Source organism: Falco cherrug, chromosome 8, assembly GCF_023634085.1.
Source record: "Falco cherrug isolate bFalChe1 chromosome 8, bFalChe1.pri, whole genome shotgun sequence".
Classification (NCBI taxonomy): domain Eukaryota; kingdom Metazoa; phylum Chordata; class Aves; order Falconiformes; family Falconidae; genus Falco; species Falco cherrug.
Genome location: NC_073704.1, coordinates 24,742,833 through 24,755,753, shown reverse-complemented (window position 1 = coordinate 24,755,753; position 12,921 = coordinate 24,742,833). Strand labels below are relative to the sequence as shown.

The 12,921-nt window shown below is 40.7% G+C and overlaps 1 protein-coding gene across 3 annotated transcripts in view; it reads left to right on the top strand.

Annotated features, from left to right (window-relative positions):
• The first annotated feature begins 270 nt into the window (after positions 1-270).
• The window catches only part of TANK (TRAF family member associated NFKB activator), a 29,901-nt gene continuing 17,250 nt past the window's right edge, over positions 271-12,921 (top strand). Inside the window, exons 1-5 of one of the 3 annotated variants that reach the window (XM_055718574.1) lie at positions 275-507; positions 1,090-1,217; positions 5,077-5,223; positions 8,428-8,536; positions 9,382-9,494. In XM_055718574.1, the coding sequence (XP_055574549.1) occupies positions 5,125-5,223; positions 8,428-8,536; positions 9,382-9,494 (321 nt within the window). In that variant the 5' untranslated portion in view covers positions 275-507; positions 1,090-1,217; positions 5,077-5,124. Of the gene's footprint in view, positions 508-1,089; positions 1,218-4,830; positions 4,917-5,076; positions 5,224-8,427; positions 8,537-9,381; positions 9,495-12,921 lie in introns of those variants that run through there. The other 2 variants (XM_055718575.1, XM_027810680.2) reach the window with 2 other exon arrangements.

Genomic DNA, 12,921 nt, shown 5'->3' with positions numbered 1-12,921 from the left:
GAATTAAGCGTGGGGGGGAAATTGCCACCTTGGTAACCTACAGAAGTAAGAGACCCTTTAGACAGAATGTCTGGCCGTGAAAAGTATAATTACGTTACACATACAAGTCCTGGTATTTACAAATCACGCCGAATCACGGAAACACTGACAGGAAGGGACCCGCGGAAGCCACCAGCCGCAGGGACCCCGCTTGAGGGGTGCCCGCCCGCGGCCAGGCAGACCAGGCATCGCCAGGCGGACGGAGAGCGCCGAAAAGACCCGCCCGGCGCGGGGGCGGCCAGCTCCGTGCGGCGGGGCAGGCACCGTGCCCGGCAGCCGGCACCGTGCCCGGCAGCCAGCCCGGCGCTGCCCCCGCCCCGGCCCGGCCCGGCCCGGCCGGCGGCACGGCGCCCCGTCACGGGGCGGGGAGAGGCGCCGCAGGAAGTCGGTTCTGGTTCCTGGGTTGCGGCGCTCAGGCAGCAGCGAGCGCCCTGTGCCGGGAGCGGCCGCGGGCTGCGTGAGGCGCTCGTAAGTCTGAGCCGCTTTGAACCCCGCTCCCCTCCCCTGCGCGGCGGGCGCCGGGCCCGGGGGCTGGGTGCCGGCCCTGGCGCCTGGCGGTGGGCTCCCCGCCCGCCCCTGCCCTCGGCCCTGCCGCGCTTCCGCCATCCGCTCCGGGGGACGCCGGCCCCCCTCCCGGCGCCGCTGGCCCGGCTGCGGGAGCGGGGCAGGGGGCGCGCCCGGTGCCCGCGGAAGGGCCGGGCGGTGACGCACCCCCGCCGCTGCGGGCGGGCCGCGGGGGGAGCTCGCTCGCGGGTGGCGATCGCCGGCGGCCAGCGGCGGAGCGGGAGGAGGGGACCCGCAGGGGCGGGGGGCGGGGGGGGGGCGTGGAACCCCGCTGGCCGGTAATCCCGGTAATCCCCTCCCGGTGCCGGAGCGCGGGGGCTAGCTGCGCCCCGAGCGGCCCTGCTCTGCCGTCGGGCTCCTGCTGGGTTTCCGGCTCTTCCCGCAGCCGGGCAAAGCAGGAATTTTGTCCGTTAGACAAAAAAGAACAAAACACAAACCCACACAAGTGCAGTGAGCGCTCAGTCTCAGAAAAGATTACCTCAACAGGTTTCCAGTTCCCGAGATGGTGGCAGTGTAATTTACAAAATATTTCCACTGAAGAAATTGTTTTGAAAGTAGAATGTAGAGAAGTGCTTGCTTCTGGATGGCATCTGTGTTATATGAACCTGTGAGAGGTAGGCATGTGTAGTATGAATGAATGTGTGTATACACATGATTAGCTAAAACCTTGTTTTTTTCAAAATTTAAGGTGTTTCTGAGGCACTATGAAAGCTGAAAATGTGCCTCTGTAGTGATCTGTGGAGCTGGGATTTCAGGATGTATGAAGCAGTATGTTGCTCATCTTTATGTTGGGGCTTTTTTGGCACTTGACTCAGAAACTGGTATTACTGCTGCTTCCCCCCCCCCCCCCCCCCCATCAGCAAAATGTTTCTCATTTGAAGCAAGTATTTTAAGAGCATCTGCGGGTTTCATTGAGTTTATTTACTAAAAAGTTTGTCTTACATTTGCTATACCCAGTTGTTTTCCACTGTTCCAAGTGTTTACTCAAAGATGAAATTCTAGTTCTCATTGCCTGAGCTCTGGCAACACAGCGCTCACAGGTACTCACATTTGCAGGACACACACCCCACACACCCCCATCAGACAAACTGTGGAGCTAATCTCTTTCTCTATTTCTGTCCCTGTTAGCATAAACGCAGCGGGTTTTATTGCTGCATATGTTCTGACTACATATTGCTGTTAATAATTTTGAAAGTCTTTAGGATCTGAAGAATATCTAGAGTGTCAGTTTGCTAAAGATCAGGGTTGTCAAACTTGGGCTGAATATGTTCCAGCTGCTGTATGGGATGCAGCATAGCTAAGCCTGATTAAAATAGTGGGCATATTTGTTTCGGGGGTTGGGGTTTTTATTTTGGAGTTGTTAGGGGATTGGCTTTTTTCCTCCTAACTGGATATAAGGAGGAGAGTAAATGACAAGGAACAGTTGTCAAATTCCCTGATAAATATTGATGCCTATGGAGGAGAAGCAGGAAAAGAAGCCAGTTTTTCTTAACTACAAGGAGTTCTGGATATGAGATAACATAAGAAGAGTTATTTATTCCAGCAGCAGGCAGTTCTGGGTGTGACTACAGAGTAGTTTAATCCAATCTAAATCTAGACTGCTGCAGTCCTGCCCACGGCTAGTCTCATGTTCCCACTGCCTCCTTGTGTTGGTAGTAGGGCTCCAGCAGCCTCGCAGGGAGCTAGCTCCAGTTTTAATTTGGGGGTTGTTTTTTTTAGGGGGTTTGTTGCTTTTTTGAGGAAGTAGGGAGCTACTTTGGCATACTCAACTGTGTAGCATACAAATGCTAATACCAGTACAAGTACGTGGAAAAAATATATGGCCAGAGATGGGGGGAGGCAGGAGCATCCTTTTCCGTGGCAGTGCAGCCTTGCGTCACCGTTACATAACCCGACTCCATGTTACAATTCCAAGGCCAACGCTGCCATGGAACACAGGAGTTCTCTCCGCCTTTTGCTGATGGTTTCTGCTCCGGTGCTGGCTTCCCTGTGTTATCATGCCATTTGAAGTGGTCTGTGAAGCTGATCTGCATTAAAAGTAATGCAGCAAAAATACCTTTAGCATGTAGTTTTAAGCTGGATTTGTTTACTCGTACAGTTTACAGTAAGGCTGGTTGCACTGGAAGAAGGGGAAGGGTGAGGTAGAAGAAGAAATTAGTGTCTAGGATATGGGGGAATATACGACCAACTCTTCTAGTTGCAGTTCCATCTTAAAGTGTCACTAGTAATGACTTTTATTGCCCATTTCTTGTTACATGGAATCTGGACTTTAGGGACCTACCAGCAAATTAGTTACCATTCTACTTGTTTTTCCCTACCAAGTAGAAAATCAGGTACAGTGCTACAGTTCTGCTTGTTGGATCAATTATTTTTGGTACTGGCAGTCCAGATAAGAGCAGAACTCTTTGTTAATACTCCCAGTCTCAATCAATCAGTAAGTAAAAGGCTGGAAGCTGGGTATAAATTTTAAATACTGTTTTTCAAAACAAGATTTGAATTTGAGTGAATGAAATTAATGCCTTCATTTGCTATGAAATGTGAGTCATATGGAGCTGAACCCCATTCCCTCTATTAGAAGCTGAACATCCTCTTTTAAATCCCACTGCACTCATTTTTTGAAGTTAACCTTTTATATTTACAGGACATTGCCATTTACTAGGTATATTGTTACAAGCGTCTCTGGAGAATTAAAAGTACAAAATCAAAGTAGGTGCAAACTCTGCAGGTTTATAAAGAATGTGAGAGCACACTTTCAATCACTTTCAGCCATAGCAATACTCTTGTGCAGTTTAATAGGAGCTCCTGCAGTCAGCTGATTTTATTCCTTGAACTACATAAAACAGTCCTTCATTTGAAACTGAAAGAAAAGCCTACCCATTTGTTTAAAGATGTGGCCCAGGTATTAGAATGGATATTCCAGTTAGTGGAAGGTTACTCTTTGGGGGAGGAAAGGGGTGAATTAAGTAGCCTGTGTTACTAACAGTGCTTTGAGACCGTATGCATGGACCTGAGATTATAAACCACTGAACTGGTGTTTAGGAAAACAAACAAAACAAAATAAAAACAGCTTTCCAATGAAACAGTGTAGGTGTTTTACACAAAACTTCTAAACTTGGATTTCAGTAATACTTGTTACATCAAAGGATCTCTAAGTGATTCCAAGCTGTTGAAGAATTCACTTTGCCGCCATTAAAGTACAGCCATCCCGAAGTTGAGATACAATTGCTTTTGCAATATGCACATATCATTAAAATAAAATTTGCGGGACAAAAGAGGTGCAACATCCATACAGTAGTCTGTTGCACCTTCTACGAAAGTCAAACCACATTTCTGTATTCAAGCTCTATGATATGGAAGATATTTAAGAGCAAGAAAACATGAATAAAAGCTTCAAGGTGCAATCCTTAGAATTTTGACCAGAGTTCAAGAAAAGTTATCCTCCTACCCTTCTTGCTTGGCTTGTCCTGTTCTGACTGCACCACTTTCCTTAATAGTATCTGTGGTTTATGCGTAATCCCAAAAGATAGTGAGAGATGATAGTGGCTGTCCGTACTGTGTACTGTGAACTAACCATCAGGAGAGATGTGAATTATTGATATTTTTTTTTTTTCCTTAATGCTGGTACGTTGGGGTTCGGGGGTTTTTGAGACTTCACTGACCTGTCCTCTACTGTGCTTACATTACAATAAATTTTAGTCTTAAAATTCATGTAACATATTACTATAGAAGCAAAGGACCTGTGTTTGCAAAGTTCGCTCTGTGTTGAAATTGAAGTCTGTGACATTTGATAGTGTTGTAGTCTTGCATGTCAAAGTTCATGAGCTGTAGTTTCAGGAATTGTCACTGAAAGTGTTCGCAGATTGTAAAAATTTGATAGTATTGTGTGAAAAGGTCTGAGTCTTGCTAATTCTTCCTAGCTGATATTACTGATTTTTTAGATAAAAATGTTTTGATTTACCTTGTAGTGTTGCTTATGTTGCCATTTTCAAATATGGCCTAGAATAGGATAGGTTTATGTGACCTTATATTACTGATCGTTTATCTCTTTATTGCTTAATGCCGAAAGCTCTGTTTTCTTTTGGTTTGTTTGCTAATGTTACCTGTTATTTCACAATTCAGTAACCATTAAACTGTTGGAAATGTCATAAAATCAGGTAACTGGTGATCTGCACCAATTTTAAGTCTCAGTCCTCAAGCTCTGTAATTACACGAACTTTTACACATTCTGCATATCCAGAATTTGATTTGGAGTTAACCTGCTTTTATTTGGCTTTTGTTTAAACCTGTCCCTGGACATAAAATTAAATATTGAGGTGAGCAGAACTATAGTTCAAACTATTGTGTGAGTTAATGCTCAAACATAACTGTACCTTTTACTTGTATTTGATATCAATACAAGTCATGTTATATATGTTTTTGTTACGTACTTCTGTTTCTTAGCATTCTTCCCTTTTCCTTCTGATTACTTTTCAGGTCTGTTAACTTGACCATCTTTTCAGTGATGAAACAGCATTGGGAATTATGGACAAAAACATTGGAGAGCAGCTTAACAAAGCTTATGAAGCCTATCGACAAGCGTGCATGGATAGGGACCATGCTGTGAAAGAACTACAGCAAAAAGTATGTGTTGGGTTGGGTTCTGAACTGTGTCTTTAAAGCCATCCTTTAGGTGGAGGGTTGTGGTACGTGTAGATTTCAGTTTCACTTTAGCTGTGCGCACTTTAGTGCATCTGTTAAAGCTGGAAATGGCCATTATGAAACCAGGCCAGTACATTACAGAGTAACTCATTAGGAATGTAGTAGGTGGGTTTCAGGTTTTCAACCTTCAATTTCTTTGTAGTTTTAAAGGTGAGAAAAGTGTTGTCTGTTTTGGAGGATTAAAGAAGTCTTTTAATGTAAACAGCAAAGATGTATATAAAATTCACCTAGATTTAAGTACTTTTTCAAGTTCTTCTTGAAATTTAATTTGCTTTATTGAAAAATTACTTCTTAAATTATTAATGTAAGTGGCTTCAATTAAGTAATTTTTGTGTTAATAGGAAGATATGCCATATGAATTACTAGTTTACTTGATGTAAAGGTTAAAGACTCTAATATCTTAAGCACTGTGCAAGGACAACAGAGTTTCTATGTTGAAAATCTTACAGCAAACTTACCTTGAAATTATTAGAATAAGTATTGATTTTTAAAAAATAATCATCTGTACAATTCTTTAATTATGAAGTAACAAAGATTCTGGAGGCATTCTGAGCAGTAAGGAGCACCTTTGAATTTTTACTTAGTCTGTTGTAGAATACATCAGACAAAACTCTTCTAGAACTTCCCATCATGTATGCCAGCATATTGCAAAGCTATCAGTTTTGGGCTTTGTCATACTAATTTTATTGTGCATATTCTGCACAGCAATGTAACAGACCTCTGGTATAGGAAGGCTTGAATGTTTTTGATTCTACAGGACTTTCTGATACTTCCATAGAACTGGTAGGCTAGGAGTTTGTTCAGAGGCAGATGAACCATACTCGGTGTCACATTATGGGCGCAGCAGTAGAATTGGAAGCAGTGAAAGGTCTACTAGAGAATATTCTGATATGTGGGCACAATCTTACCATCCCCTTGTGTGGCAAAATAAATTAGCTAAGGTGCTATGGAAGAGGTATCAAGTCAGTCATGGGTGCAATCATCCACTGTGCAGTCTGTCTCCATTCATAGTCTGTTGCAGCAGTGCTGGTGCACGTGTAGCATTTCCTGTACTTAGCAAGCGCCACTAGCATGTCAGCGCATTTTGTGCTGAAATTGCAGCTGACTTAACAAAAGGTAACACATTTTAGAATGTTTGGGAATTGCTTAAATTTTTTCTCTTAGGATGAGCAATTAATTATTTGAAGGAAAGCCCGTCAAGTTAATACTCCTGAGTCATGTAACAGTACATGAAAGAAACCTCTGCCCAAGAAACAAGACATCAAGTACAAGGTCAGATAGCCCTTCTAAAGTCTGTGGAAGAAAAACCAGAGAAGTGTTTGAAATCATTAGTGTTAACTGAATTAAATGCTTGCAAGATTTCTCTACATTGCCTCTGGTTCAGAAATTAAAATCAAAAGCCTTTTATAAAGGATTACTACCAGTTCAGTTCTTTGTCCTAATCAAACTTCCAGTAGTTGGATTTCATGACGTCAAAAGAGAACAAAAGTATTTTTTCAAGAAGAGTTGATACTATAATTAGTTGGGTGGTTTTTGTTTGTGGTGTTATTCAGGTTTTTTGCACCAAACTCCTGGGGTTTTAATTATCTTTGTACATGCTTTACTCTGGTAGCTTCTTCTGTTCATTGTGTGGCCTTCACACACTGTTGGATTGTCCACCATTCTGTTGTTAACAGTTTACTACTTAAGTTACCGACAGGCCACTTGTTTTGCCAGTCTCTAGAGCTGGGAGCCATGTCAAGCACACAGAAGCCAGAGTCATCTCGGCCAGATGGTGTTTGATACAGATGGATGGTTGGTTGTCATGCAGATCTTCTAGTTGGTAACTTGTTGCTGCCATCTGACTCAAGGAATAATTTGTGCACACTGGCTGTCAAAAGCATCTTCTCTTCTGTCTGTTTTAGCTGTCATGTCTGTGCTCTGTACAGAAGTGTTGACAAGACATTGCTGTTGTACATTTTCAATTTGGTTCTCAGTGATTTTTCTGCTTCATGAGGTCTCTTATAGCTGCTGGAGTGTACTGCTCTTTGATCACTTTTTTTTTTTAATAAACTCTCATAGTACAACTACTACCTGGCCTTTTAAAATAAATTTTGCTTGTAGATTTTTTTTTCCCTGCCTGCTTTACAGACAAACACATTGGACAGTAGGGGTGTGTGGAATTTAAATGTGACTGAGATTTGAGAATTAGATAGCAGTATGGATAAACTATGAATAAACATAAAAGCAATGCCTAGTCTTGTCCCAGCTCATGACCTGTTCAGTAATAGACATATTCTTTATTTCAGAAAAATTCAGTGCATTCCTGTAAGTTTCCTTGCTGGGACTTCACAAGTTTTCTTGCTTGTTTTTAGCACTGCTGTAACTGCAACATTAGGCATGTGCTGATGAAATAATGGGTTTTTAATATTAGTATCTTCCTGCCACCTGACCATTTGTTTAATTAACTGGCTTTCTAACAATATTTACGCACTTTGGTTAAATGTCAGCAGTCTTACTAGGCTCTGTGTGGCCTGTTTGTAGCATGAGATTGAGTACAGCTAGGTGAAGAATGGGGCCACTTGCTTGCTTTGCCCTGCTGTTTTCTAGGTTAGGCAGAACAAGCCTACAACATTCAAAGGAGCAGATAAAACTCTGTTCATAGGCAAAGTTACTTGCAAAATACCTGTTGTATGGAATAGGCGATGTCATGGTTTTCCAATTAAAAATCTCTTTGAAAACCTATTTTTTTATAATTTATTTGTTAGAAAATATGAGGGAAGAAAAATTTATCTTTCCATAGATAAAGTAACTGACCAGCATTCTAAAAAATACTAAAATTCTAATTTTAAACCTGATGTATTCTATGGTTATGAATGAAGAATCCTAACTTAAAAGTTATCTTATCCTTTACAACTGTCACAGTTAAAACAGGTACAGAAAATCAGGATCTATTTCCTATAATACCTTTTCTAATCAGTGCAGTCTCAAAAATAAGGACTTGCCAAAGGCAACTGTAGTTGGAATTTCATGCAGAGGTCCACAACTACAATTATCTTTAAAAATCAGAGCTGCTTTTTACATGCCAAATAGGAGACCCCTAGTCAAAACAGAATAAGATTAATGCTAATTAAATTATATTTGCAGACGGAAAACTACATGCAGCAAATACATGAACAGCAGGAAAAGATAGAGCTTCAAAACAGCATTATTGCAAAACTGAAATCGCAGTTAGCCGCTCTGAATGCTAATAGAGGTATGTACTGCAGTTTGCACATTATTTCTTCTCATGCTGTGTTGCATTGATGAGTACTTCTGACTTCGTTGCTTCAGTTTTTACAATATACATCTCTCAAAGCAGTATCATACTTTTCTGTGAACATGAGATTTAACACAAATGTGCCGTTTCAAAATTTATTTATAAAATGCAACACATCTGAGGTCTCTCTTTATCCTGTTTAAGAAATGGTGAGATTTTCTTTAGAGGTAGAGCCTGCTTACACTGAAGCCAATAAAAGTTATGAAAATATGGGTTCAAGTCATTCACTAGAATTAAAACCAAAATTGTTACATCTTAATTTTACAATTATCTGTTAATAAATTTAGCTCAGGTTGTTCTAGATGTGAGTGCTATGGTTATATGTCTTTTATGTTAGATGAGTCTTGTGATGCTGATCTTACTGGATAACAATGCTTTATAAGCAGGTAATTCTCTTTCAAATGAAATAGTCATTGATGGATAATTTTCCACTGTTTGACTGTATTGCACAAATAAGAGAAAAGAGTCAAAGTAACCATGTGTTAATCTGCCATGCTCATTAAATATTTATTCACACTAGCCTAACACTCCTGGTTTTCATAAATACTAGCAAAGTGGTTGGCTTTTATTTTTAAGAGTACATGTACATTCTTTATCGCTGGTTTAGTCTTGCATTGTCTCTAAGCTCAAAATTGGGCTTCTTTTGCTTGTTTAATATGAAGGCTTGCTCAAGTAAAATGAAAAAGTCAATGTAAGCCTAGCTTCTTTTAATTTTGCTTGTACTTAGAAGTTAGCTGAGGAAAAATGCAGTGACAATCAGCTTATTTTTTTTGTTTTTCGAGGCAATGCACATCCATACATTCTGATGCGTGAAGACATTGAAACCTCCAATTTATCTTTCAGCCAGCTCTCTGAAAAACTGAACATAGCAAAGCAAAAGGAAAAAATCTTAAAGGTATGATTGTCTGCAGTATGTTTAACGTAAGATCACATTTGTGTTGTGATTATATTATGAGAACCTAAAGAGATAAGTGAGATTTTTACTGGTGCCTTTGAATTGCACTTCTAATACAAGATCCTCATCTGAAGTGCGTAAGCGCTGTGCTGCTGCAGTCTGCTTAGGTGAACTAGGCATCTGTCTTTGATCCTTCCAAGTGCAATCACTGTTTGGGCATCAGGCTCCCTAGAATAGCTTTGATCATAAAGTAGGAACTTGCTTGCTTTTCTGTTTCTTAACCTGCCAAAACTAGTGGTCAAGAAGGAGCTTTCTCTTTCTCTCACAAGAGCTTTTCACACTGCAACTACTCCGTGTATTTTTAAAAGAAATGGAAAAGTTGCACTCAGAAAGTGACAGTGGAAAGTGAGCTATCCATTGCTCTGGAGGTGCTGATGATTTGGTTTTTTAAATAGCCAGTTTTAATATGTCTCTTCTACCCCTTTTCACTGAAGTAACACTGAGATTTTCACTACAGCCTGTTGAGAGTAACAGCAATATAAGAGTAAAGCAATAGTGCAGAACAGATGGGTAATACCTTGAATGGATTTTGCATGTTGAGAAAAAACAGTGGCAGAGATGCACAGAGTTGCATTGTTCAGTCATCCTACCGTGTTTTTTGAGAACTGTCTTGTAACATAAAATCTCTTATTTTTGTATATGAATCTCCATAGCAGGGGCCCTGTAAGAGTCATAAAAAGACCCTTATATGAAATCAGGCATTGGATTTAAAAATAATTGATTTCAAGGTTTGTTTCCTAAACCTGAGCTATAAACAAATTAATTATGCTGAATTCACAGAAATGCATTTTTTGTCAGTAATGTTAATTTAAAAATAATTTCATTGGATTACTGAAGCTTGCTTCGTTATCTTGAAGGAATCTCTTTTGAGACTAAGCCTTTGCAAACATTTTAAGCTTACTGTTACCAAAGATTTATATCCTTTATCCTTTTTTGTTTTGAGTCTTTTATATAATTTTTCTACACTAGAATCTGTAATCACAAGATGTCATTTCTTTCCTAATCTTTGCATTTATTTGGAATACAACACAGCTGATGGGTTAATTCTTTTGTGGAACATCTTTGCATATTTTTGCATTTATCTGAGTTGAGTTGGATAAAAATTATGTCTTTCAGTTGTATATGAAGATCTGACCAAGTCTAATGTTTCATACTCTTATTTCTCAATGCTTGCTCAAGAACAATATTTTTAAGTAACTTGGTCATATGATGAGTAGGAGAAAGGAAGCTGTGCTACCTGCTCTTCTCATGAGGAAACACTGATAAATGATGTGATCTATCCAGAAGTTTACAGGCAACACGTGAGAAGCTGGAATCATCATTTCAGAGGCTGTTTTCTTAATGGAATGTAGTTACTTGACTTTAGCTGCTGTTTCTTTGTGTGGTCAGTTATTGCAGTTACCTCTCAGCAATAGGTAGTTCATCTGGACTTTGCGTCATCTCTGCCATGAACAGAAATAATTCTGATATAACTTCATACAGAATCAGCTATACAGTCTGTCTACACTTAAACCCAGGCACAGTGCTACACAGATAAGGCCTTCTCAGAGGGGATCAGTAGAGGTCTAAACCCATGCAAAGTCAGGCTGGTCCAGCCTACTCTACGTTCCTGTTACTGGGAGCATAGTAGCCCTCTTGCTCTTAAGTGCTGAGAGAACAGAGCTTGAAGAAAACAGGTTTGACTGGGCCAAGGCTGGCATCTGCAGAGGCGTGTGAGTATCTTTGCACCATGCTTCTGATAAAAGGAGGACCCTAATGTTTGGCATTGTGCCTGGTGAGCTTCTGCTAACCTGTCAAGTGTGATACAAAGGTGTCCAGACAGCACAGCAGAGGTACACAGAGTTCTGTTGGTTCTGGCTGTGTCTTGGCCATGCCATTCAGTGGCTGGCTATGAGTGGAGATACCCAGCAGTTTCTGTACACAGGTTCCCATTTTATTCACTCAACTCCAGGGAGAAGAACCCTATAACCCCATCTTCCTGTTGAAGATGATGGAAAATTAATAGTATTGTGGTAAATGCTTTATATGCTTTTATGGCAGCTGCCAATTTTTGTACTTTTTAAATGCAGAACTTTGATGTATGATGGATAAAAAGGTAAACTGCATGGAATGAGTGTATAGAACAAGTTGGGGAAAATGAACAGTTGCAAATTTTACTAGCAAATTTTACTTTTTACAAGGGCATGTAGTGATAGGACAAGGGGGGCTTCTTTTGATCTGAAAGGGGATAGATTTAGATTAGATATGAGGAAGAAATTCATTACTGTAAGGGTGGCGAGACACTGGAACAGGTTCCCCAGAGAAGTTGTGGATACCCCACCCATCCCTGGAAGTGTTCAAGGCCAGGCTGGATGGAGCTTTGAGCAGCCTGGTCCAGTGGAAGGTGCCCCTGTCCGTGGCAGGGGGGTTGGAACTAGATGTTCTTTAAGGTCCTTTCCAATCCAAGCCATTCTGTGAAATCACCAGGACAACACACAAGTTAACCTATGAGTTCCTACTTCTCTGTCCTCCTGAAAAAAAGTTTAAAAAAAGTAAATTGATGTGCCGTGTTAAAAAAAATAAGGCAAAAGGAGCTGATTCTTCGAAGGATAGGTACTCAACCAGTGGAACTTCCTGCTTCAAGGGAAAATTGGACAACTTCATGGAAGAGAAATCTGTTGAGAGTTAATAAATACGTAGAAACTATTACTAAGAAGGTCTGGGACTCTATCAAAGGATGTATCATGAATGCCTCCTGTTTTCTTGTACTCTTCCCCAGACATCATATTTTGACATGTGTTAGACTGAAAACCCATCATCCATCCTGTCACTGACCCAGAACAGTTGTCTTGTATCTGATTCAATAATAAAGTACTGGCTTTTTCAGCTATTTGGGAGCTTGGATATTCTATTTGAAAGCCTGTGTTTTTCTAACCATATTCCATCCACATTCTGCTCTAAACCAATTATGTCTACAGCCATTGTCCTGTACTGGTTTAACTGCTTTATTCTACTTCTCCACCAAAACTTTCAGGCTTGAAAAATGTATTCCAGATAATAAATTAGGATTACAGTCTTTAAGTTAAAATGTTGCTGTTTCTTCCTGTCCTTCCTTAAAACTCAAGAGTCTCTCCCATGGCTGGAGGTGCCTAGACTATTGGTAGCAAAAGACAGTTATAGTAGGTAAGTCAAATGGGATTTCTCAGTAGACTATATTCTGTCCTCCAGTAAAGTTAATAGACATCCTAGACTGATTGTAATAGGTGCATGGTTAGAGCTTAAATTTCAGAGATTTATAATGAGGGAGGGGTTAGCTTTTCTGTGTTTTCTAGTGGGTGGCCATACTTGTGTGTTTGACTTGCTGTTGTCAAACTCAGTTGCCTGTGTG